Source organism: Myotis brandtii, unplaced genomic scaffold, assembly GCF_000412655.1.
Source record: "Myotis brandtii unplaced genomic scaffold, ASM41265v1 scaffold436, whole genome shotgun sequence".
Lineage (NCBI taxonomy): Eukaryota > Metazoa > Chordata > Mammalia > Chiroptera > Vespertilionidae > Myotis > Myotis brandtii.
Genome location: NW_005366679.1, coordinates 2,380,942 through 2,405,666, shown reverse-complemented (window position 1 = coordinate 2,405,666; position 24,725 = coordinate 2,380,942). Strand labels below are relative to the sequence as shown.

At 40.7% G+C, this 24,725-nt stretch overlaps 1 protein-coding gene across 3 annotated transcripts in view; it reads right to left on the bottom strand.

The window, feature by feature from the left end:
• MME (membrane metallo-endopeptidase) overlaps positions 1 to 24,725 on the bottom strand; it is a 109,596-nt gene that overhangs the window by 59,818 nt on the left and 25,053 nt on the right. For all 3 annotated transcript variants that reach the window (XM_014546225.1, XM_005874414.2, XM_005874413.2), the window contains exons 4-7: positions 3,745 to 3,906; positions 2,718 to 2,798; positions 2,536 to 2,631; positions 2,294 to 2,412 (exon numbers count right to left, since the gene is read on the bottom strand). In XM_014546225.1, the coding sequence (XP_014401711.1) occupies positions 2,294 to 2,412; positions 2,536 to 2,631; positions 2,718 to 2,798; positions 3,745 to 3,906 (458 nt within the window). The remainder of the gene's footprint in view (positions 1 to 2,293; positions 2,413 to 2,535; positions 2,632 to 2,717; positions 2,799 to 3,744; positions 3,907 to 24,725) is intronic.

Below are 24,725 nucleotides of genomic sequence, written 5' to 3'. Positions count from 1 at the left end.
CTTTTATGTAATGATGTTTACTTTGAATTTATATTAGTTCACACAAACACTCTATCCATACTTTTGTTCCGGCCCTCCGGTCCAGTTTAAGAACCCATTGTGGCCCTCGAGTCAAAAAGTTTGCCCACCCCTGGCCTAGGCAGTGCTCGGCAAACTCACTAGTCAACAGAGCCAAATATCAACAGTACAACGATTGAAATTTCTTTTGAGAGCCAAATTTTTTAAACTTAAACTATATAGGTAGGTACATTGTTATTAACTTAATTAGGGTACTCCTAAGGCTTAGGAAGAGCCACACTCAAGGGGCCAAAGAGCGCATGTGGCTCACGAGCAGCAGTTTGCTGACCACAGGTAGGGGAATGGAGGAGACACCTCCTTGGTTCTCTCCAAAGCTGCTCTGCTCTGGACGTCAGCAGACGCCGCTGAGAGCTAAGTGTGTAAAAGACAAACTCAGGTCTGCTCTGTGGTGTCCAGTCCATCTTCATACCCTGTGAGAGCGCTACCTGGACACACTCGCAGCTCTGTGAGAGCGCTTCCTATGCACTGCATGGTAAGAAGGTGGGTACAAGGGAAGCTTTTGAGTGAAATGTCTTCAATGATCAACTAAACTGAGTTTGACATTATCAATCATTGATAAATATTTCTTGGTTTATTATTAATAATAAAATATTTTGAGCCATTGAAGATTAAAAAAAAAGAAAAAGAAAAAATGGTGGATACAGGGCCCATCCAGAGCATTGATGGGTTAAAGTGAGAATCCTCGCAGGAAGAGCCAATTCAGCACAAAAGAAACATCACCCAAAGGGCTGGATGGAAAGAGCCAAAACACATATCCAGAAGAAGGGCCCTGCTCCTTCTCCAACCTTCTGATCCTCCTTAAAAAAAGCCCTCATGCCCAGCTGGTGTAGCTCAGTGGTTGAGCGTCGAGCCAGGAACCAAGAGGCCACTGGTTTGATTCCCAGATGCACTTTTCGGGGCATGGAGGAGGCAGCTTATTGATGATGTTTCTCTCTCATTGATATTTCTATCTCCCTCCCTTCCTCTGTCTTTAAAAAAAATCAATAAAATATATACTTTTTAAAATGTTCTTATGATGATCATGCAGGATACTGACACTTGAGAGCCCAAAAGAGAGAAGAGAGTCAGATTAAATATCTTTCGTGACTTTAACAAATAACCATGAATATTTATGCAATAGTGACATAAATATGATTCTGTGACCTGCAACTTTTGAGTTAGTTTATGTTATAGGAGACAAAATAAAAGCTTTATAAATTTTTTAGTCTGTTCCAAACACACTCATTAAGTATAAATCCCATTTTAAGTGACACCTTAGATAAACCTAATTGAATGGCTTACATTTAAAAAAAAAATAAAAATCCAGCCCTAGCTGGTTTGGCTCAGTGGATAGAGCATTGGCCTGTGGACTGAAGGTCCCAGGTTCGATTCCAGTCAAGAGCACATGCCCAGGTTGGGGGCTTAATACCCAGTTGGGGGTGTGCAGGAGGCAGCCGATCAATGATTCTCTCTTGTCATTGATGTTTCTATCTCTCTCCCCCTCTCCCTTATTTTCTGAAATCAATAAAAATATATTTTTTAAAAATCCAGAAGGAAAGGGGAGTGGGGAGTGGGGGCAGGTAGAGGAGGGTATGGGGGGATAAATGGTGATGGGAGGAGACTTACTTGGGTTGGTGAGCACACAACACAATGTACAGATGAGATATAAAATTGTACACCTGAAACCTGTATAATTTTATTAACCAATGTCACCCCAATAAATTCAATTTTTAAAAATCTAACAAAGCCATCTGGAAAGAATGGCATCTTATTTACCTTAATTGAGAAAAAAGTATAGATATTCTTTAGCGAGAACCACATTGTGTTCAAAATCCCTTCTCTATGTTCTTTTTAAAGGCAATTAGGAAATCTGGTTTCCAGACCTGCAAAACTATGTAAACCAGACCACACTGGTGAACATACAGAGAAACCAGGTGCTTTTTCTAAGTAGGAGGAGCCTAAAGATTTTCATTTCTTATTTATTTTATGAAAGGAGAAGTATTTTAAAAATGGAGGCAAAAAGGAGAGATGAACGTCTATAACCCAGCATGAAGAAAACATTTTCAAAATATACTGGGGAATCCAGATATCAGGGATGGAGCATCAATGTATTACCTCCTTGCCCATGCAATTCAAATGAGAATGGGCGTTATTTCTAAGTATTAATAACAGTAACGTGTGTGGAAGTTTTATTACAATTTAAAGATAACTTTGGCTGACAGCCATGCAAACTTACATGAATTATATATTTCGAAGAGTTTTTATCATCAGTGCCAACAAAAAAATTAATAATGACTTTTTTCCCATATTTAGCATTCAGTTGTGCCATAGCCTTCTCAGCTGTCCAAGAAGTACCTAAAGCAATGAAAGGTGAAGTACATCTTTAGAAACTTCAGTGCAGTAACATGATACACAGCATAATAATAACATAGATTTTTATTGGAAATTTTTTCAAACGAAGAAGGAACGCTGCCTTACCATATACTTGCTCCCAGTCTTCCGTGGCTACTGGCCATTCATATATATCTGGTAACACTTTGAGTAGAGGTCCGCCACCTCTGCTATCAATAATAGCTTTAGAAAGCAATGAAAATAAATGTATTAAGAAGTCTATGCATATTTTGACACACTCTTGATGAAATAGAGTGAGGAGCACTTACATTCATTTATGCACGATCTGTACAATGTTTTTGCTTTCTGCACTGCTGCTATATCATCAGATTTGGGTTCCTGAAGGACATCTGAAATGGGGCAGTTAATAAAATGCATGAATATAATCGCTCATTGGCAGCTGTAATGAACATTTTCAACACAGGTTCAGTAACAAACTTGCTTCTTTGTATGTATGTTCACTCCGTTCCCCTGCCAAAAACCCTACAGGGGAAAACCAGCCCCCTTTCCTAATCATTATTCCTAGTGCAGGACTGGGAGTTAGTTTCATTGGCCGAGTTACATGAAAGTGTTTTCAACTAGATTATCGTGTGTGTGTGTGTGTGTGTGTGTGTGTGTGTGTGTGTGTGAACAGTGATGTGTATTGCTCTGCCACAGAAAAGTTACTTTGGTTTCACACTGAAATAAAAAGATAATAATAATAATACAGAGGAATTTGGAACTTAATATGATAGTCCTCCTGATGGCTGGAAACAATTCTGTTAGTGTGATTTTACTGTTCAGGCTCCCAATACATTGAACAAATTGTTCTACTTGTAGGGATGTCAGAAAATAGCAAAACTCGTTCTACAAAGTAACTTTTAGAGGAGAACAAAAGATAGAGGATAGTAGGGGACTAGATATGACTTTTTCAAATTCCCAGAGAGAGTGTGTTAAGCTGGGTTAGACGTTTTATAGTGACGTCAACACAGGGTCGGGGTGGGAAAACTAGGGAGGTGGTGGTTAGTGGAAATCACTTAATTTCTTCTTCTGTATAATGGCATAAAGATGCCATCTCTAGAAATAGTAGGGTTATTGTTTGTGTAGCTACAAATGAAAGCAGGAATGCTAAGAGATGCCAACATATCCATTTCAGTGTCTACCACCCTCAGCATGACTAAGTGGTGGTTCCACAAAACTTGGAGGGATTACGACTTTAATCCTGCGCATGTTCCCCATAAAGGCCAAGTGTTGTATCTTTAAATATGGATAAATTAAGAGAGAAATCTTGGATGCACAGACACAAACTTCACTAACCTTTCAAAATGACTTCTAGTTCATCTCTTAAAATGTCAAAGTTACTGTAGCGGGAGCTGGTCTCAGGAATGACATGGCGTTTCAACCAGCCTCCACAGGCGTATTTGAAAAAGTCGGAACAAGGCTCGGTAGTGGGATCCATGTTCTGGATGAGTCGAGCAGCTGAAGGACCAGACAAGTGAGACAAAACAAAGGGTGTGTTTCTTTAGTTTGGAGGAGGGGGAAAGGTATGTTGCTTCCACCTTATGAGCAAGTCAACTGGCCTGATGCTCCTTTTTCTCAGATATAACTGTCAGTTCAGAGTAGAATGATGAATATTATCTATGGATAGTCCTCCTTTACCACAGTTGATTGGTTTTATTCTTGAAAGGTCTGAGGCCTTCCATCCTACATCTCACCCCCTCCCTCAAATAACTTAGGTTCTTGCTAATTCCCATCTCAGATGAAGAACCACATATAGGTCAGCCTCGGCTGTCCTGGGCTTGGAGTTAATACAAGGTTAGTCTTCATCCTGACAATTTGAGCTGATGACTCTGCCTTCAAGGAGCTGTGCCTTTTGAATGTCTCTCAAACTCCAAGGGATGAGGGATTGTTAATGGGTTTGATCATTGTAGTCAAGATCTGAAGCTACATTTACTACTTCTTGAACCTTGCTTACACAATTTTTGCAATTCAAATTTGACATCACATTTGCATTTGTTTATGTAGAGTATGTCATTAAGCTCATTAGTGTTTCTTATGTCCACTCTTTTATCTTTGAGCACTGCAATGAAGATGCAAATCAACCAACACCACGGCGTACTTACAATGTACAAAACACTGACTGTGCTAGGTGCTGCAATGGATAGAAAGATGCACAAAACATGAATTATTTCCACTGCAGGAAAGAATCATGGACAGGAGGCCTAATGCCCACAATCTCTCCACCTGGAATAGTGAGAAAAACCTTCCCACTGCTCTCTGCATGTTCTTTCTTTCTCAGACAAGGTGAACTGTTTTGCAAAGAAAACAGGAGAGCAATTGAGAATTCATCTGTATCAAGAGAGTACAAGTTCTCAAATGAGCTTCTGGAAATACTTCAGTGTCTGACTAAAATCATTTCATTAAAAACTTCACACAATTGCTGTGCTGTGAGGGAATATTTCAACTTGGAATGGTAAGTCTGTTTTCCAGCTGAGCCTCGAACCCCCCACTTCTCACCACCATATGGACCCACTCACCAGCTTGGCTGCCATCTCAGGCTCCAACTCTCTGGGTTGCCTCCAAACCAGTTCTCCCTGGACTTTTAGTCTTTGATATATAGGACAATTGTTTTCACAGCCTCCCAGGTTTGAACCTTGGGTAAAAGTCTATTTCTCCCAGGACCTTGACTTACTGGGAATAATTTTGTCTATTTTCTATATTCTTTCCATGATCAATGTCAACCTAGTTTATCTTCATTCTCTTCTGACTAAAGGTCACCCAATTATTCACCTTCCTAGTACTATCTCCTTACATGTATACATTCCACAGTTTCACAGATTAAACTTTCCAAAAAATACCCTTTAGCACAGGCCACTCCCTTGCTCAAATGTCAGTGGCTTCACAGTAGGTTGGTTAAATTACAACTCCCTAATTTGGCCTCTAAATCTTTACTGGACCAACCAAATCTCCACCTTCCCCCCTTTCCCTCTCTGCACTTTTATACAAACTCCTGCTCCAATCAGATGGGCTTGCTCCGTGGATCGCAAATACCTGTGTTTCCCTACCCTGTGCCTTTGCTTCTCCCCTGATCCCACCCACCTTACCCTTTTAACTCCTCCCATTCTCTTCACATTCTATCCACTATCCAAGATTCAGCTATGTCCCATCTCTTTCCTGAAGCTTCCATTATTCCAAACTTCAGGGAATTTTTCGTTCTCTGAACTGAGAGCTCATGGCCTCAATCAGTCTTTTATGATTAGATGAAGCTACATTGGGTTTCTCATGGTAGTTACCTATCTGTCTTCATAACCATTCTGATGATGAACCTAACCTCTTTGTATTCCCATCATCCAGTACCTCAGTAAAACATGTGCAAGTATGTTTGTGTGGCAATATTCCCGAATCATCTATGAGTCCTGTAACTCCTTCCTCCTCCACATCCCCTCCCCCACTCTGCACGTCAGACCAATTCTCATTTCACAAGCTCCAGAGTCCATCCCATCCTTCCAATTCCCACCATTTCCATTCTCTTTCAGACCTTACCCCCCCCCCCCCCCCCCTCCCCCCATCCTTCTCTCAGGCTCTACTTTTGCACTTTCACCCAAACTATGGCCCCAGGCTTCTCTCCATGCCACCCATTCTGTGTGCCAGTCAGATTAACTGTCATAACAATTCAGCATACCATTTTCCACTCCCACGGTCTCAATATAACCCTTTTGCATTCCTAATAAATTCCAGATCTCACAGCATATTCTGACCCTATTATATCCAGTGAGGCTTCTCTCTCATTCCTTCCTCACATGAGCCAACTGCCTCAAATAAATGAATGTACTGAGTTTCTGCTGTGAAAGACCTTATAGTTTTCCTGTTTCCACACCTTTGACCATGTTGCCTCAACTTCTACTAAAATACCCTTTCTCTATTTTTCCACATTTAGAAATTTCAGGCATTTTCAAGGCCCAGTTCAAATCCTCCTTCTTCACGAAGGATAATCCTTACAAAGCTGGCATCAGCTGGCATCACATTAGTTATTTGTTGTTGGAAAATCCATATCTCCTCCCCTTTACTGTGGGTTCTGGTAAAGGAGGAAATGCATATCCCAGTTCTCATGGAGCCTAACATGGTGCTCAATCCAGACTTGTCAGTAAAAACGTTAACTTGAAACCCCAGGTAAAGATTAAAAAATTAATCTAAAAAAAGTGGAGAGAAAGGTAATCCCCTTGAACTTGAAAGGAAATGAAGAAACGATGGCAGGGGAAACAAAAATATAGATTCTAAAAACATAGAAGATTATCATGGAAAGAGAAAAACAAAACAAAAAACTGAAGCCTGAAAGAAGTGCTAACTACGATGTTCTAAGCACACATTTTTAGCAATTTTATGTAACTCTTGTCTTTCAAAACACTTTTAAAAATTTAACCTGAATGTTGTAAAGGCTACTGCCATTTGGGGAGCCCTTCTATTTTCTTTCCTTCTCTAGGGCAATGGATGGTTTATGTTCTAACACCATAAAGAGCAGTAAACTCCCAGTAGGGAGAGCCGTGAACAAGCAATGAATGAGTAGAATGAGCATGTCTTATTGCCTCTTTGGAAATACCACATGCCCTTTTAAACACCGGGAACAAAAAGGAGGAGTGGTGGTTGCAGAGCTATTATGCTCATGAGTGCAAACCCACTGCCATGTGCATGCTTCCGTTACTTCCCTAATCTCCCACAAGGAACAAAGACAACCCTTCTCCTCTTAGGCTAAATTCCTCACTTCATACCCAGTACAGTTCAACTACTTACATCTGGACAACAAGCCAAAGAAGCAGCATTCAAACAATTTGTGAGGGATATGCAGACAAGAGAGAGGAAGAGACAACTTTGCAAACTCCTTCCTGTGCCCCTTTTTAAATATCCCTTTGACCAGAGAGCTCATCTGGGTATGGGCGCTTCCAATCACTTCAAAGAGAACTCTCTGTTCTGATGAGTATTTTGGGGCCATGGGCCAACGCAAGTCAAGGGCTAGCAATTTTATGCTGGGTCTTTGATCAACCTTCCTTTAATCTCTTATCGTGGGTCTGATTCTGGTTTTGCACCTTATCCTCCGGACCTCCTCTGTGCTGACTTTTCTTTGAAGTCAGCGGTAGACGTGTGGGTAGAAGGGCTGTAGGAAACAGACACACGACTGTCAAACTGGTTGTAATTGTTTTTATATTTTGCACTTTGTTTTGAATTACTCAACCTCTCTACAGAGCCACACCTGGGCTCTTCAGATGTTTCCTTATCTGTGGGTCTGTGACTTCTGAGTAAACAAATGTGGTTTAAAAACAAAATTATTCACCTTAATAAGTAGATATAAAAATGGATGTAGTAAAGGCAAATGTACTGATGTGGAGTGCTGTTGACCAGATGTTTGTAAGGTGAAGGAGAGAGTACTAGTATACTAGGATTTTTAAAAACCTGTATAAAAGCACAGAAAGCCTAGAGGGCATTTACAGCAGTTATATGCAGGTGGAGGGAATATGAGTGTGTTTAATTTTGTGTTATTTGCTTATCTTTATTTTCCAATTTGTATTAGATGAACATGTATTGCTTTCACAATAAGAAAAAAAAAGTCTATTTTTAATTGAAGAAAATAGTCACATAAAGACAAGAAAAAGTAATCTTCTATTAATAATGAGCTTATTTCTTGTGAATGACAATTCTGAATTTTCTAGACTGATAATAAATGACACACCATTATTTTCCAAACTAATCTTCTTGTAACATTCTCCCAACTTATTTGACTATAAGAATTTAAAAACAAGCTCAACTACCATCTGGGAAGTTATTAATTGCTGTATTCATTACCAAGGGTCTGTCGTGTGGGTATGGATTAGGGAAATGTTTGGGGTGCTTAAATCAGGCAGGCCTGCTTTGAATTCCTGAGCATTACCACTCTAGTTCTACAGTAGTCCTCCCTTACCTGTGGTTTGGCTTTCCATGGTGTCAGTTACATACAATTAACCACAGTCCAAAAGTATTAAATAGAAAAGTCCAGAAATAAACAATTCATAAGTTTTAAGTAGCACACTGTTCTGAATAGCATGATGAAATCTTGCACTACCATGGTCCATCTTGCCCAGATGTGAATCATCACTTTGTCCGGCATATCTATGCTCTATATGCTCCCCACTTGTTAGTCTCTTAGTAGCTATCTCGGTTATCAGATTGACTATCCCGGTATCTCAGAGCTTATGTTCAAGTAGCCCTATTTTACTGAATAATGGCCCCCAAGCACAAGAATAGTGATGCTAGGAATTCAGGTATGCTAAAGAGTAGCTGTAAAATGCTTCCTTTAAGTAAAAAGGTATGATGTGTGTACGTATAGGAAAAACATAGTATCTATAGGGTCTGATACTTATCTGCAATTTCAGGTAGCCATGGGAATCTTGGAACATATCCCTCATGGATAAGGGTGGGTGACTGTACAAGATTAAGTAATTTTCCTCAAATCAAGCAACTGATAAATGATGGAGTCCCAGGACTTGCACTTAAGTATCTGTGGCTCTCAGCTCATCCTCTTCCCATCATGCTTTGGATACAGCAGATGGGAATATATGAGAAGCAGTAACTTGTACTTTCTTCTTTTCCATTCCTTCTCAATTACCCCTGGCCCTGCCCTCTTTTTACTTCCTCTTCTCCCTGCTACTCTCATAACCACAGCTCCCCTCCTTCCCCAATATCAACCTTATCACCAGCAACTAGTGCTGGGTCAAAGGCAGGACTTGGAGGGGCTGTAGTGGCTCGTAAGAAGGAAAGGGGGAAATTAGATGCATTCTTCCCGTTGGGCAAGCAGACGGGAAAGTGGTATGGAAGCCACTCACTCTCAAAGGCACCTCCAGGAGTGCATCTTCTTGACGTGGACATGATGTGGACATGCTTTAAAGAAATGTCTGCATATTTAGCAGGATTCCTGCCTCACCTCTCCTTGGATAGAATACACTGGGGTAGAGAGAGTGAACAATCTCAGTCATGTTTTCAGAGCAGTACTTTTCAACTCTGGTTAACCATGTGAATCATCTTAGAAGTTTTTAAATATACAGATGCCCAGGATCTACCCCTGATCGACTGATCAGAATCTTTGTGTGGTCCAGGTTTTTGGTTTTTTAATCCTCATATGAGGATATTTTTTCCATTGCTTTTTTCAGAGAGTGGAAGGGAGTGAGGAGAGAGAGAGAAACACAGATGTGAGAGGACACATACACTGGTTGCCTCCTGCACGTGCCCCAACAGGGGTGGGGAGTAGGGGTTGGGAGGGGGGAGTGAACCCACAACCCAGGTACGTGCCCTTGACCGGGAATCGAACCCAAACCCTTCAGTGCCACTGAGCCACACCAGCCAGGGTGGTCCAGGCATTTTTCAAAGCTTCCTGAGTGATTCTAATGAGCCGTCAAGGGAGAACCATCAGATCAGACAATAGAGAAGCATGGAGAATAAGGACAAGAGAACCCAATATCAGAAAGTAAAGATGGGCCCATTTGCTAGTAGATGAATGAGGCCTATTATTTCTTCATGTCTTTCCAGCCTGTGAGTGTGAGTGGGCTCACATCCTGACAACCCATATTTCTAAGTGCACTTCAGTCTCTGCGTCCCCAGCACAGTATTACAGGCAGCCACACACGTGTCTCCTGTACAAGCCCACTTCCCCTCTACTGTGCTGACTTGACCTCCACAACCTCCCACCCCAGATCCCACCCATGAGCCAGTTCCCTCTGGTGCTAGAGCTGTTTGCTGCATGGAAATGCCTCTCTTCCATCTTCCATTGTGTTAGAGGAGTCCTGAGGTGGGCTCCTGCCTCGAAGTGAAGGGCTCTTCTCGATTTTACCTCCACGCTTTCCTCTCCCAAGAACCACAAGGCCAGCAGGTGCGATTTGGGAGTAGACCACAGTAGCAAAACTGCACTATAGTTAGGATCACTTCTCGTCTCTGATGGCCAAGGCTTTGTCCAAGAAACATTTTTGTCGAGCTTGACTCTCTGTGCACTTAAGATGAGCTCTCTATCTCAAGAAGCATCGAAGCCTTGCAGGCAACAGATGTGAGGCATCACCATTCCACCAGTTGCTAGAACACGATTAGACATGCTGGAATTCCAGCTACTCTGGAACCCTGCTGCATGTCTACCTCCAGGGGAAAAAAGCCTTGTTCTGCCAATCAATGACTCTCATGCTGCAAGATTGCCCCCTTTCCTATCTGCCTTCCAATCACATCAATAGGATGCTAACTGAATATGGGATTTGAAGCACTATACTGTGGAGAGATCCCAAAGCTAGATCCGGCCAGAAGGGAGGTTGCTCCCCATAAATCGCCTCAGAGACTGTCTGATTGACCCTTCCCCTATGTCCCCATAGCATGCTGGCTCCTGGATCAGGCCATTGTCCTGCACCGGGCAAGCATGTAAGGCAGTTTCCCCTTATCTGGGGCAGGTCACACACCAGTACCCCATCCGTCCTGCCCTGTTCTATATAATTCTTTAGCACCTGCCACACAGTCTTGCCATTGCCCAAGACACACTTCGTATGTAAATTCCCTTACTACACTCCTGGAGTTGTCAGCCTCTTTCTTCCATTTTTTCCTGCCTTCTGCTTACACAGATAGATTTTCAGTCTCAGGGCTTTTCCCTGGGTCTGTGTGTACAAACATGTATACAGCAAATATGTCAATGTTTATATACTGTATGTATATTCCCTACAAACGAGTTTTCTGGTCGTGTGTGTGTGTGTGTGTGTGTGTGTGTGTGTGTGTTAAAGAAATTTCCGTATGTGTACAGAGCTTCTGGGGAAATTGCCGGTAATATAAAGGTAACCTGATATAACTATGATTCACATAACAAATAAATAATCTGAATAGCACAAAGCTTTGTACTGTAGCACTTTTTTGTGGGCTTAATTTTATTTAATGTTGCTCTCTACTTAGTAGGTCATCGATGCTTTCCGGTGAGAATGCAATGTAATTTATGGGAATTACAAAACAAATACAGTTAATTCTCATTATTCACTGGAATTTTGTCCTAATGTCACCACTAACACTGAATTAGCAAATACTGAATCATTGGGGAAGCACAAGGTTAGGTTTATATGAGTTTTTCATCATACATTTTCATAAACCGATCAATACAAAATCATGTTTTATGTGTGTTTCTGTTGAATTTAAAGACACCTTATTTAATATATATCATTGATTCTAACAATGAGCTCACAACAGTCACTATAACTCATACCTGAACAAAGGTTATCTAATGCTCATCTTTTCTCTGGAAGGCATATCAGTCTTCCTATGGTTAGGAAAGTCAGATATACCTTCAGCACTATGCTTGAGGGCCATTTTACGCAATGAAATAACCAGCAAAATGCATAAAATATGTGAAAAAAAAAGTCACACTAAACAGACCAAGTGAAGGACCCGTGCTTACAATCTCCTTGTTGGACCTGGGCTGGGTATGCACCTGTATGGCGACTCAAATCTTTCACCAATCTGAGCATGTCTGAATACTGAATTTGAAATCACAAAGACTGAATATGAAATCACAAATAAAGGTTAGCCCGGAGGCAAACTGTCAAATAGGGAATTCACAAATGATTAGGATCTTTTATACTTCTGTCCATTTTTAGTCTGAGGCTTTTTGAAATGTCTAGGAAAATGTATAAAACAGCCAACAAAATTAAGTGGAAATGGGATGCAAATAATTTCTTTCTCCATTTCTACTGTATTTTAAAAACTCCCAGCCACAACATATTTGAGTGTAAACATGTTAAATAGGTTAGGCATCTTATCTGGCTCCACAGCAGAATTTCTTTACTGGCTAGTCTCGCGCTGCATGGAGCAAGGTTTAGGGAACAGTATATGAGCAAAACCGTTTTCAGCTTGCTCTCCCCAACTCCACCAAAGCTCTTGGCTTTTTGACCCCAACCGCACAGCATTTTCATTCCACTATCTTAAAATCACTACAATCAGTCTTGCTTCGGACTGTTCTGGAAGTGCCTAGGAAGGTCAGATAAATGTTGAGGTACCAGGAGCAAATATTCCTGTGAAGACCTTAGGACACACATTTCTAATCCAATCTTCTGTCCTAAATGTTTGCTTTATTAACACCAAGCCTGACATTTCTTCCTAGGCAATTTTTGATAATTTGCGAACCTCCTTTGACAACATTCTGAAAGTATTGCTGACCACATTTCCCTGCTACACCATCCTCCCACCCATCCCCCAACCAAAATTAAGGCACAGTTGGAACATTCTGAAAGGACACAAGGAAAATGCAATGTAATCACAACGGGTCACAAAGGACTCCATTCAAAAGGCAGAAATGTGGAAACTAGAATCTGGGGGACCATTCCTGAAGAGAAAATGACTGAAAATGAGCAAACACACAGACTACTGCTAATAAAAACCAAATGGTCTGCATTACAAACATTCTGGATTCTTCCACAATCCACTCCTCAGTGTTAAATAAAATTCCTCTCCCTGACTATTTCTGTGATAACTGAATTGAAAAGATTGAGGGTGGGGCAATACCTGATGCTGAATGTAATCTGGACTGGGAGTTTATCATTTAATTCAAACACTCTCTGTCAACCTCTGGTTAAGTTCCAGCTAAGGCAAGGTCAAGTCTTAGACCCGTCTAATTGGTCAGCTCCAAGAAAAGCTATCACTCTACAACTAACTGTTCAGAAACTGTATGTGGGTTTACACAAGTAAGTCGGAGGGAAGTTTTCAAGCACAGAGAATTTACTCTGTAGAGCTTTGGCTCTCAAGAAAGGAGACCTGTTTTTTGTGTCTATGTTCTAGCTAGAGGAATACTTAATTTATATAGGGTGTCCCAAAATTCACGCAAGATTTGAAATTTGCGTGAGCATTAACAACAACAACAAAAAATAAAAGCCTAATTTTACTTGGTTTATTGAATCAGATTCTAATATCTATTTCCCTTTTATTTCAATCCCTTCAATTTGATAAGCATTACCAAGTACCATTATGGCCCAGGAGCAGGGACAATGAAGACCAATGAAGACCACGGCTTTGCGTATGTGCCAACAAAGCTGTGGAGGCCATTTACCCAATGTGCTATTCCATACATAACCCTATACTGTATACTTTATGAATCAATAAAACATTTACAATTTTTAATTATAAACCTGTGTTTTCTATCAAAATTGCTTCTTGCGTGAATTTTGGGACATGCTATAATTATATTTCTTCTATACATGTGACCAATTTACCTTAAATGCATAGGCATACATACACACACAGGCACAAACCTATACTAGTAAATAGTTAACTAAGAATTCATTCACTATCAGATTTATAGATGAACTATCAGAGTTATATATAGAATGTTAACTAGACGATTTTTCATTTGGGTTTAGCCAAAGATACATGTAATAACAATGAAGTCAGTGTTTGACATATGTCTATCATGCAAGGCACTTTTCTAAGTTATTTAACTCTATATGGTAACAATATTTGTGTAGCCATTTTAAAGATGTAGAAATTGAGGATAAGGAATCTGTACCCACAGTCACACGGTTTGACCGTAAGCATCCTGGTGACCAGTCTGAGCTCTTAACTATGATTCCAGTTGTAATTATTTTTCCTCCTTATAACTGCTCTGTAAAGTAGGACATGCTATCTCTATTTAAAAGAAATGTAGGTACAGAGTGGTTACATGCCCAGGGTCACCAGTATGAATTTAGATTGTGCCCAGGTCTAATTTTAAGTTGATTTTTTTTTCTACAATATCATTCTGCCACACTCCAAATAACAAGAGAGAGAAAATCCAAATTAAATTATACAGAAACCACTGTATTTTTCTGTTTCTTTAAATGCCCAATTAAAAATTTAATTGCTCCACAACATGAGTACAGCTACATGAATTTTTTTCACCTCATTTGGCCCTGGATTTTAAAATTTCTTGAGATAATCACAGAAATCCCAAGTCTAATGGACCCACAATAATAACCCTTAGTTGGCTTTCCCCAAATGAATGAAATTCTTCAGCTTTATCTATTTAAATAACCTATTTAAATGAATGGCTCACAGCCAAAAGAGGACACTCAACAATTTTCCAATAAGGATTCCTCTAAAATTTCACAACCAAAAACATATTCTGTTAATAAATGAAAGCCCTGAAACTGTGTTACAGTGAAATTGAAGTGCTATACGTCTAAAAATAATTTTTCTTTTTTAGGTCCAATTTGCATTTTGAATCCTAAACGATTCTTTGCTAGCAAAAAGCTATTAGAGGTTAAACTTCCATTTAAATGCAATATATCACTTAAAATTAGTTATCAGTGTTGTGTGTTAATTCTAATGTTAGTGAATAATAATCAAGTTCTTTTTTAAAGGAAATATACAGAAGGTTATGAAAAGGCTACGTTGTTCCCTTAGTAACTCTCTCAGGTAGATCCCAAGTTCCCAGGACATGGGTGGATATCTCCGAAGAGAAAGCAATGAGATTACATGCCCATGTTTCTCCCATGAAAACATTTTGCTATTTTAAGTCATGTTACTGAACAAGAATAATCAGGCTAACTTCAATAACATGTAATTACTGAGAGTAACTCAAAACCTTCTTCTGCCTTTGCATCAGTTTTTGTAGGGTATGGTACAAAAAGATCAGGGCAGGAGGATGAGCTGGGTCAACAGTGCTTGTAGGATGCTGCCTAGGTGAAATCAAAATTATAAAAAGCTCTTCTCTAGTGAGTGCTAGTAAATTTAGCACTTATTAGTAAATGAAGCGCTTAGTTGACACAAGGCAGTGTCTGGCTCCACATGTTTATGTTTTTTAATGAATAAATAGTTATTTCTATTATAGAAGTCCCAAAGGATCATGCAAAATCATTTGCCTCCTCCAAAAAGATTTTTTTCCTTGTGGAGCATGAAAAGACTGAAACTTCTCATTACATTGCGACAAACATTTTTGAATACCCCTCTGTGTCCGACACTATTCCTAACTGAAGGTACCATGGTGAACAAGCAGACATAATCCCTGCCCTCACAGAGCTTGCAGGTTTTCCTCTGAAACGAGGCTGTTTCTTTCATAATTCACCTGGCCTCCTCTAATGTAACTGCATCTAGAAATGAAGGGTTGTTATACTCAGTTCACATTTTCAATTCCCAGTTGTCCCCAGTGTTCAGCTGGCTTGAAAAGATCCTATTTTATATGTAACCTAGAGGTAAGGAGCACTGCAGTGGGCTTCTATAAGCGAGCTTATGCTTGTATGTGTGAGTTGACCGGGAATTAGAATGCGCGTGCTATGAATGAAGCAACCAGGGATGGAGGCACCTTAGATGATGGTGGTTGAAAAGTGGCAACACTTAGCCAAAGAGTGGCATCCAAGAGAAGGAGGGCATGGGATTCCTTAAAGGACAGCAGAAATGAGTCGCTGAGAAGGGAGAAGCTCCGAGTGAACTGGAGATGGAAGGGGAAGGCCAGACTAGTGGAGAATTTAGTCCTAGAGAGCTGGAAATGTTTAACCAAGTAGGAGATCGGTTGACAATAATCCCTGCAACAGGAAAATAGTGGGAAAGAAAAAGACATCTAGAAACCGTTTCCTTGCTGACCTAGTTCTAGCTTAAGAGGGTAGAATTCTCAAGGTAAATTAAACTAAGGGAACAATTGACTTTTATGCTAGTGAAGGAGATGGATCAGACAGAAAAGGGCTAACCTTAGGAGCTTTGACAGAGAAATACAGAACAGAGAATCTGACTTACATAAATGGGACAAAGCCAGACTGAAAACACTCCTTTGCTGCGGTATTTGTGTACCAGGTGCCCTGACACGTCACTTCGCTTTGATAACAATGGTTTTGTGATCTCAGAATTAGGAACCCGAGAATAAGTCCAAAAGTAAATAAAATATTCATTCATTCAAGCAATATTTATTGACAGCTTGCTATGTGCCATGCACCTTGCTGGGACAGAATGACGAATAAGAGAGACAGTCAACACTTACATTATAGTGGGCAACCTAGACATTGGCCAGCTAACCACAAGGGAGATGTGAGTTCTGTGTGCAGTGGGTAGGTGTGCTGGGAGTGAAGGAGGAATTAGCTAGGCAAAGGTGGAAAAGACAGACAGCATTTCATTCATTTGCTCATTCATTCATTCAACAAATATTTGAGTTAGGTACCGCCCGAGCTGTGTTCCAGGCAGAGAAGGTGGGTAATGGCCTTGACAAAGGTGGCAACCGAAAGAGGACAAGAGTGTAGAGTGGTTCTCTGTGAGTGTGAAGGAGGCCGTCCTTGGAAGTAAGGATGCAGGATGGATAAAGGATGAAGGTCTACGTTCTCAAGGCTTCAGCACTTCAGGAGAAACCCTGCCTGTCTTTGGGGAAAGCAGACATGTGGGAGCCAATAGGCAGGGGTCTGGCCTTTGTCACCCCACCTGGTGAAGTAGAGGGATCTGACCATGGGGAAGAGGACTTACTTTGCTGAGGATGAAGGAAAGAGCAAGCATTGCCCTAGCCAGTTTGGATCAGTGGATAGAGCATTGGCCTGCGGACCGAAGGGACCCAGGTTCAAGTCCAGTCAAGGGCACATGCCTGGGTTGCGGACTCGGTCCAATGTGCAGGAGGCAGCCAATGATTCCCTCTCATCATTGATGTTACTATCTCTCTCTTCCTCTCCCTTCCTCTCTGAAATCAATAAAAAAATTTTTTTTTAAAAAAAAGGAAAGAGCCAGCATACCCTAGAAGTCCTCATCATGGCCATCTCATGGGAACAGCTCTCCCTTTATTCTCAGCCTATCCTTAAGGCTGATCATGAAGTTCTAAATCACCACTTTAACACGTAGCCTGTCAAGTCAACTTATGCTTTCATAAGCCCTAGCTTAGACTAGTTCTCCCCACGAATCTAGAGTTCTTGTGGATTGCACATGTTAAGCTGCTGCCAACCACTTCTATAACGCTCATATATCATGTCGTCAATTGCATGACTATATGGTTAGGTGAGAGAAGGAGCCTTAGACCATCAACAATGCAATGAATTATTAGTATGAAATAAGTCAAGTATATTTCCAGTTTACTCATAGACTATAAAAGCAATGATAACTATAATCCTCCACCCAAAGCAAGGATTCTAATTCCAACACTTTGCACACTAACAGGTCCATAACAGACATTCCAAAAGATTCCTTCATTCTCAGTTAATCAAAATCTTCTTATAGTAAATTATCATCATCTTTAACTTAAAAACTTTAAAAACCACACATGCCCTATATCAGAATCTTAAAACATTTTAAAATATATTTTTATTGATTTCAGAGAGGAAGGGAGAGGAATACAGAGATAGAAACATCAATGATAAGAGAGAATCACTGACTGGCTGCCTCCTACACACCCCCACCACTGGGATTGAGCCCGCAACCCGGGCATGCGCCCTGACCGGGAATGGAACCGTGACCTTCTGGTTCAAGGGTCGATGCAACCACTGAGCCACACCGGCCAGGCAGAATCTTAAAATATTTTGATACTGGTTTCTTTTTCCTGTTGCTATACTTGAATTTTAAAATAACTTGTATTGTTCCCTTAAAGTCAGATAGGAAATATCTGAAAAATGTTTAACTTTCTCACATAATTAGATTTTCTGGTGTTAAATAAAACAAGACCATTGATTCCTTTTTCCTAAGTTTTAAAAATTAATAGGTGTGGTGGCTGATGGTTGAGGGAAAAGCAGGATGCGTGGCTTTCACAAAATTAGTGAACTGTTCCTGTCTCCATATATAAAGAAACATTTTCTTCCATATGGAATGTTTGTCATTTACATAAACTGGGCTCAGGTAGGAGTAGTCTGCGGCAGTGCAATGAGACTGAATCTTACTTAGACAGATCACAAGAGATCAGAACAGAGGAAGCTGCCCGCTAAGAACAAGGGAAAGAAGCTACACAGGATGAGGCCCAGCAGGCAATGTGTGGTGATCCAAGAAAGTTCTTCAGGGTCTGGCCAAACGTGATGAGGTTAAGTGCTAAGTTGCATTTCAGTCCCAGAAGATGGAAGAAAAGCATAAGCTCGGTTTCCAGCACTGGGGAATGAGCCAGAAGTGCGATCCCAAGACACAGGCAGGAACCCACTTACTAGAGCTGAGGTCAAAAGCAGCTCAGAAGGCATGAAACTGACTGGGTGTGGAGCCAGAGCCACTGACCTTGGCCTTTGTGAGTGTCAGGGCCTGCGATGGGCTAATCCCGCAACAGGGGCCCTGCATGGAACTCAACCAGTTCATCAACTTCTCGAATCTTCGCACTTCTTTATCTTAATTGTATGACTATAGTTGAAATATATCTTGTAAAATTTCAAAGCACTTATTGCTACTATCTTATATTCTCCTTTAAAAGATTCGTATTTGCATGGATATGAGTTTAAGGGGACTGTCAAGGTTTCGCTTGTGCCATTTCTTCTCAACACAGTGTCATATCCTTGCTATAGAATAGTATATACCAGTGACGGTGAACCTATGACATGCGTGTCAGAGGTGACACATGAACTCATTTTTTGGGTTGATTTTTCTTTGTTAAATGGCATTTAAATATATAAAATAAATATCAAAAATATAAGTCTTTGTTTTACTATGGTTGCAAATATCAAAAAATTTCTATATGTGACACGGCACCAGAGTTAAGTTAGGGTTTTTCAAAATGCTGACACGCCGAGCTCCAAAGGTTCGCCATCACTGGTATATACAGTGCTTTGAGAAATTTTGTTCTGCTAATGACCATTTTATATTGTTTCCTTTATTTGATTCACTCAAATATAATTAACTTATTTCTCTGAACAAACACAATTATTAATATTTTGCTTCTTGCCTTCTAAGTTAGTGATATCATTAATTGCTGTATACATGTACTTCGGGACAATGAATTCATTTTGGTTTGAGCCTGGCAGAAGTATCAAAAACATCCTAATTTTATTCAGCTAATTTAATTATACCAGAGAATTAAGCCAGTGGATTTAACAAAAGCTTTCTTTACTGGAAGTGTTTATAAGGAACTACTGGGTCCTGAAGCACATCTTAAAGCATAAGTTTTTAATGATCTGGGAGTTCTTTAAATAATAATTTCTTTGAAGCTCAGGAAAGCCTTCATTAACAAAAAAAACTACATAGAAGATATGGCCTGGGCCACGCCACCATTTTATAGTTGGCTTGCTTGTTTTTGCCTTAAGCAATCAAGACCCACTGCTTGCTATTAGCTACCTCCTAAATTGACTTCAATTTGACTCCCCAATCATCTAGTTTGTGCTGTGAACCTCCCCGCCACAAACATTTATGCCACCACCCTTTTTAGCTTCACTACTACTAACAGATTCCTCTGGATTGAAGAGTTTTTAAAAAATACATTTTGATATCTGAAGTGTAACAATTCTGTTTGCGGTTTGTTTGTTTGTTTTAAATTTCTAAGGAAGATCTGGCCTCTAGGAAATGTTTAAGAAACATTTTGTCTCAAGAAAAAAAGTCATTGATTCACTTTTGAGTTTTTATCTAGGCTAGTAAAAAGATAAAACTAAATTCATTAGTAATTCTCATCCTATCAAATAAGGGCCACAATAACATGCCAGATAGGTGGGCCTCTGACATCTCCTCTTTGTTAAAAAAATAAAATTTTTTTTATTAAAATTGACAGTTAATTGGAATGTATTAGTTTCAGATATACAGCATAGTGGTTAGACATTTATATTACTTACTAGAGGCCCGATGCATGAAGATTAGTGCAAGAATGGGCCTTCCTTCCCCTGGCTGCCAGCACCGCCTTCGCTTCAGCTGGAGCCACCTTTTTGCCTTCCCTCGGGCCCGGAGCCACCTTTCTGCCTTCGTTCGGCCCGGAGCCTTCCCACACTGCCCAGAGGCCCAGAGCGGATGGGGCGGTGTGGAACTTTGTTGGGTTAATTTGCATACTCACTCCTGATTGGCTGGTGGGCATCATGAAGGTATGGTCAATTTGCATCTTTCTCTTTTATTAGTATAGGTGAAGCCAACATCTCCTCTTGCTTGTTGCTTTTACCCACTTGAGTGATACAATTTCATATGCCAACACATGAGTCCCAAACCCTAACCTATCTGAATTCTATATTCTGGAATCTTACTCTTGTCAGCAAACATTTACAACCATTCAGAAGAGTGTCTCCTGCAAAGTTATCTCTCTAGAGAAGGAAAGAAAAGGGTTTGGGATGTGAAAGGAAAGAGAATTAGAAGAGCATTTCTGGTATTCCCTTGGGTAAGAAGACGTGACTGTAATTAGTCCTAAACCTACTCACGGAATGCTCCCTCCAGCTCTCTGATTTAAACTGCAACCCCTTCCCTGGAAGCTCTCTCTCCTAGCACTTCACAACATTGAAAGGCAAAACTAGCCTTCTATTATCACTCTCTGCAGTATCCAAATCATTACTCTCCGCTCTGTTGATATAGGCTTCCACCAATTGACCATCCCAGCTTCAACTATTTTATCTGTCATCTACTAACTTCCTAGACATTCATCTGTTTATTAAAGACTGATTTCTCGCTACCCATCTTCCCTTCCATGAAAGTTCTATCATCTTCCTAGCTAACATCCAGGACTATGTGGACAAAAGAAAATCTCTGCTATCTCTATATTAAGCATTTCTTACCTTTCTAAACTCTCAGGACCTTCACCTCCACTTCACATCCTTACATGCCTTTCCATGGTAATTCCTGATGTTATCACCCAGAGCAGTTCTACCCTTAAAATCTTCAACTTGAGTAACCTATGCTCCAACCATCCATAATCCTTAGAAGTTTTTTTCATTTCTTTGTCCCTATACACCTGCTCTTCAACTTCACTGAGAATTCTCACCCTGTGCCCACTCTACTTGTCCTTTGCCTTTTTTGTACTTTCTAGCCTACATCCTGTGATGCCATCATTTCAATCATCATCTCACCTAAGAATTTCATTCCCTTGCCTGTCTCAATGCTGTCAAGCTGCCTTCCTTTTCCCTTCCAACTCTAGGCTAAGATATTTAATAATGTATTTTATATATTTAGTGATTAATTTGTTTATTGTCTGTCTCATTTTTCATTGAAAGCTCCTTGTAAGTAGAGACAGTGTGTTGTTCATTTCTGCATCTGCAGCAACTAGAACAGTGCTCAATAAATATCTGTTGAAGATATTCGTGATGGCAGGAAAATCCCTTAACTGCATGGTTTAATGCCATTTCAGGTTGTGGCCTTCAACTCAGACAGGTCATTAATTCTGTGTACAGCCTTTCTACATGGCCATGGTTAGCCTTCCCTTCCACTGCTCACACTGCCCCTTTTTAGCCTTCAATAATCTTCTACCTTCTTTCTCCCAGGGGCAGATTGTGCCTCTTACTTCACAGATGAATAAGTGGATAATGAGTCATGTGGCTTCCTATCTTTCCCAGCCTTCAAATAGAGTTTTGCCTCCAAACCATCATTGCCTCTTTCCCCAGATAATAAAGGAAGAGGATGCCCTCCAGGTAATAGAGGAAGAGGATGCCCTCCTCTAAGTGCAGTCCTGTCATCTTTTCTCTGGATATATCTTCTCTTACATCCCCAGGAACAAGATCTACACATTGTCCCATCTTCCACCTGCATCTTCCACTTCTCCCTCTCTGCTTTCAATTCTTATCTTACTCAACCTCTCAGCTGCCATTTTATAGCACTTGACTGATTTTCCTTCTACTTCCCTGACTCCTCCTCTGAGTCTCTTTTGGAAATCTCCATTTCCTTCCAGGGAAATCTCAAAGACACCATCTATAGGCTGATGACCCCTGAATCCTTATCTCCAACCCTGTCTTCCCTAAACTTCGACTTGTGTAAGACTTACCAGTATCTCAGATCTACATTGTCTCAAAAGAACTTTTCATGCACTGGCCCCAGCCTATTACCCAAACAGCTCTTCCTCTGTGTTCCCTGAATCAGTGAATGGCAACACATCACCCAATTTCCCACGCCAGAAACTTGAGTTATACTTTACGTACTTTTTTCTCACTAACTCATATATTTATGCAAACACCATGTCTTAAGAATTATACCTTTTAAATATTCTCAAATCCACCCATTCTCTTCACTCTGTTACCATTCAATACAGGTAACCATGAGCTGTCATCCAGATAAGTGGGCAGCAGCCTAATACCCTGCCTGCAGCCCTTTTTTAGTTACAATTCTGATCAAGTCATGCTTCCTTGAAAACCCTTCCTTCTGTAACTTCCATTGGTATTAGTCAAAGGTTGAAACAATTTAACATGGACTACAAGACCCAACTCCTGCTTTTCTCTTGGGCCAATGCGCAACACCTCCCCTTCTCACTCCTTCTCACATCCTCATATTCACCCTCTCTGACTTAGCCCTGTAGCTACTCTTCCAGTTCCTCAATCTTGCTGAGCTCCCCCCTCGCACCTAGGACACAGAAATGTTATTCTTGGTATGGCTAAATCTTTGCCTCCGCTTCACCAGGTCTGAGATGGACAGCCGGTAAGCTTGAGAATGCTACACCTCTGCTTAAAATCCCTTAGATCAGTGGTTCTCAACCTTCCTAATGCCACGACCCTTTAATACAGTTCCTCATGTTGTGGTGACCCCCAACCATAAAATTATTTTCGTTGCTACTTCATAACTGTAATTTTGCTACTGTTATGAATTGTAATGTAAATATCTGATATGCAGGATGTATTTTCATTGTTACAAATTGAACATAATTAAAGCATAGTGATTAATCACAAAAACAATATGTAATTATATATGTGTTTTTCAATGGTCTTAGGCGACCCCTGTGAAACCAAAGGGGTCACAACCCACAGGTTGAGAACTGCTGCCTTAGATGATCCCTGCAACATACTTATTCATTTTCTATAAACTTTAGGAGTTACAGCCCATGTAGCAAATGACCTAGCCCCCCTTTACTTTTCCAGCATCATCTCTTACTAGCCTGGGGCATCCCACATTACAGTCCAGCCATCATGACCCACTAGCAGGTCCCAAACTCACTGAGCCTTCGCTTGCATCCTGCAGCCAGACAATGCACATGCTTTCCTCTGGTCTGGCAATCTCTGACTATCCTTCAGAACCCAGTGGGCGACATTTCCTGTTGAGAATGCTTCCCTGGCACCATTACAATCACTAGCTGCTCACTCCCATGACTGATCTAGTTCAGGTGTTCCTTCCTCAGAGTGCTGGTAGGTATCCCTGTGTATCCCTGTCATAGCACTTTGCGAAACCACAAAGTCATTTTGTTTATTGGTCTGCTATGCTGACCAGACTGTCACTTTCCTGAGGGGAAAGAGCGTCATCTAATTCCCAGTTTCTAGAAAAGTCCTCAACATTTAGAAGGTGCTTAATGTTTCTGCTTAAAAAAAAATTTAATGAATATATGAATAAATAAAGTAATGAATGGGTGAGGAGAGACATTGTTCTGAAGCCCCTGTGAACACATTCATGCCCACATTGTACTGGGAACAATCTCAGGAGGACATTCCAGGTCCGGCCACTTCATTATTAGCAGAACAACAGGCTCAGGAAGTACCTCACTCCGAGTTAGTTTTCCCCAAGTAGCACAGTCTGAAACTGCACCTATTGAAGCAATTAGTTACCATATACCCTCTTAAGAAAATGCAAATGTCCAGCTAATTCCTATATACCTTAATGCCAATTCATTTACTTCAATTGCTTTTTCTCCTAACACCTAACAAAGAACACTCTGCTGAATGATAGGAACTTCGTATGTCAGAGAGGAGAGAAGGTCTGGCATGGGTATATTTGAAAAGCTTCCCTAATTATCCTAACAAGCAGCCATCGTTGAGAATCACTGCTCTTCAGCACTTCTCGAACTTTATTGTGCACACTAGCCTCCTGGGGGCTTTACTGAAAATTGCAGCTGCAGACTAAGTACAGCTTACGTGAGGCCTGCGAATTTGTATTTGCTGATACAGATGCTGCTGGTCCAGAGACCACACCTTGAACAGCAAAGATCTAGTTATTCTCCTCTTGCTGCAGGCCTCTGGCTTCCTTCTTTTTAAGGGTTAATCCATGGCTAGGAAAGGGCTAACAGCGAGGGTCTTCCAGGATGCACAGAGTAGTCATGTGTTCAAATCCAGATGTGCCTTTTGACAGGTTTTGCTTGATAGGAAACATGGATCCAAGTGCCCATTTCTCATTGTGCTTATTTTAACTGATTCACGGGCTACACTGTCACCCCCCTGTGCTAAGATCGAGCACAACGGTCAAGGAAAATGTTAATAGGAGATGATACAGTTTTACCTAAGAGTATAAAATGTACCACTCTCTCTTCTCTTCTCTCCCTCTTTTTG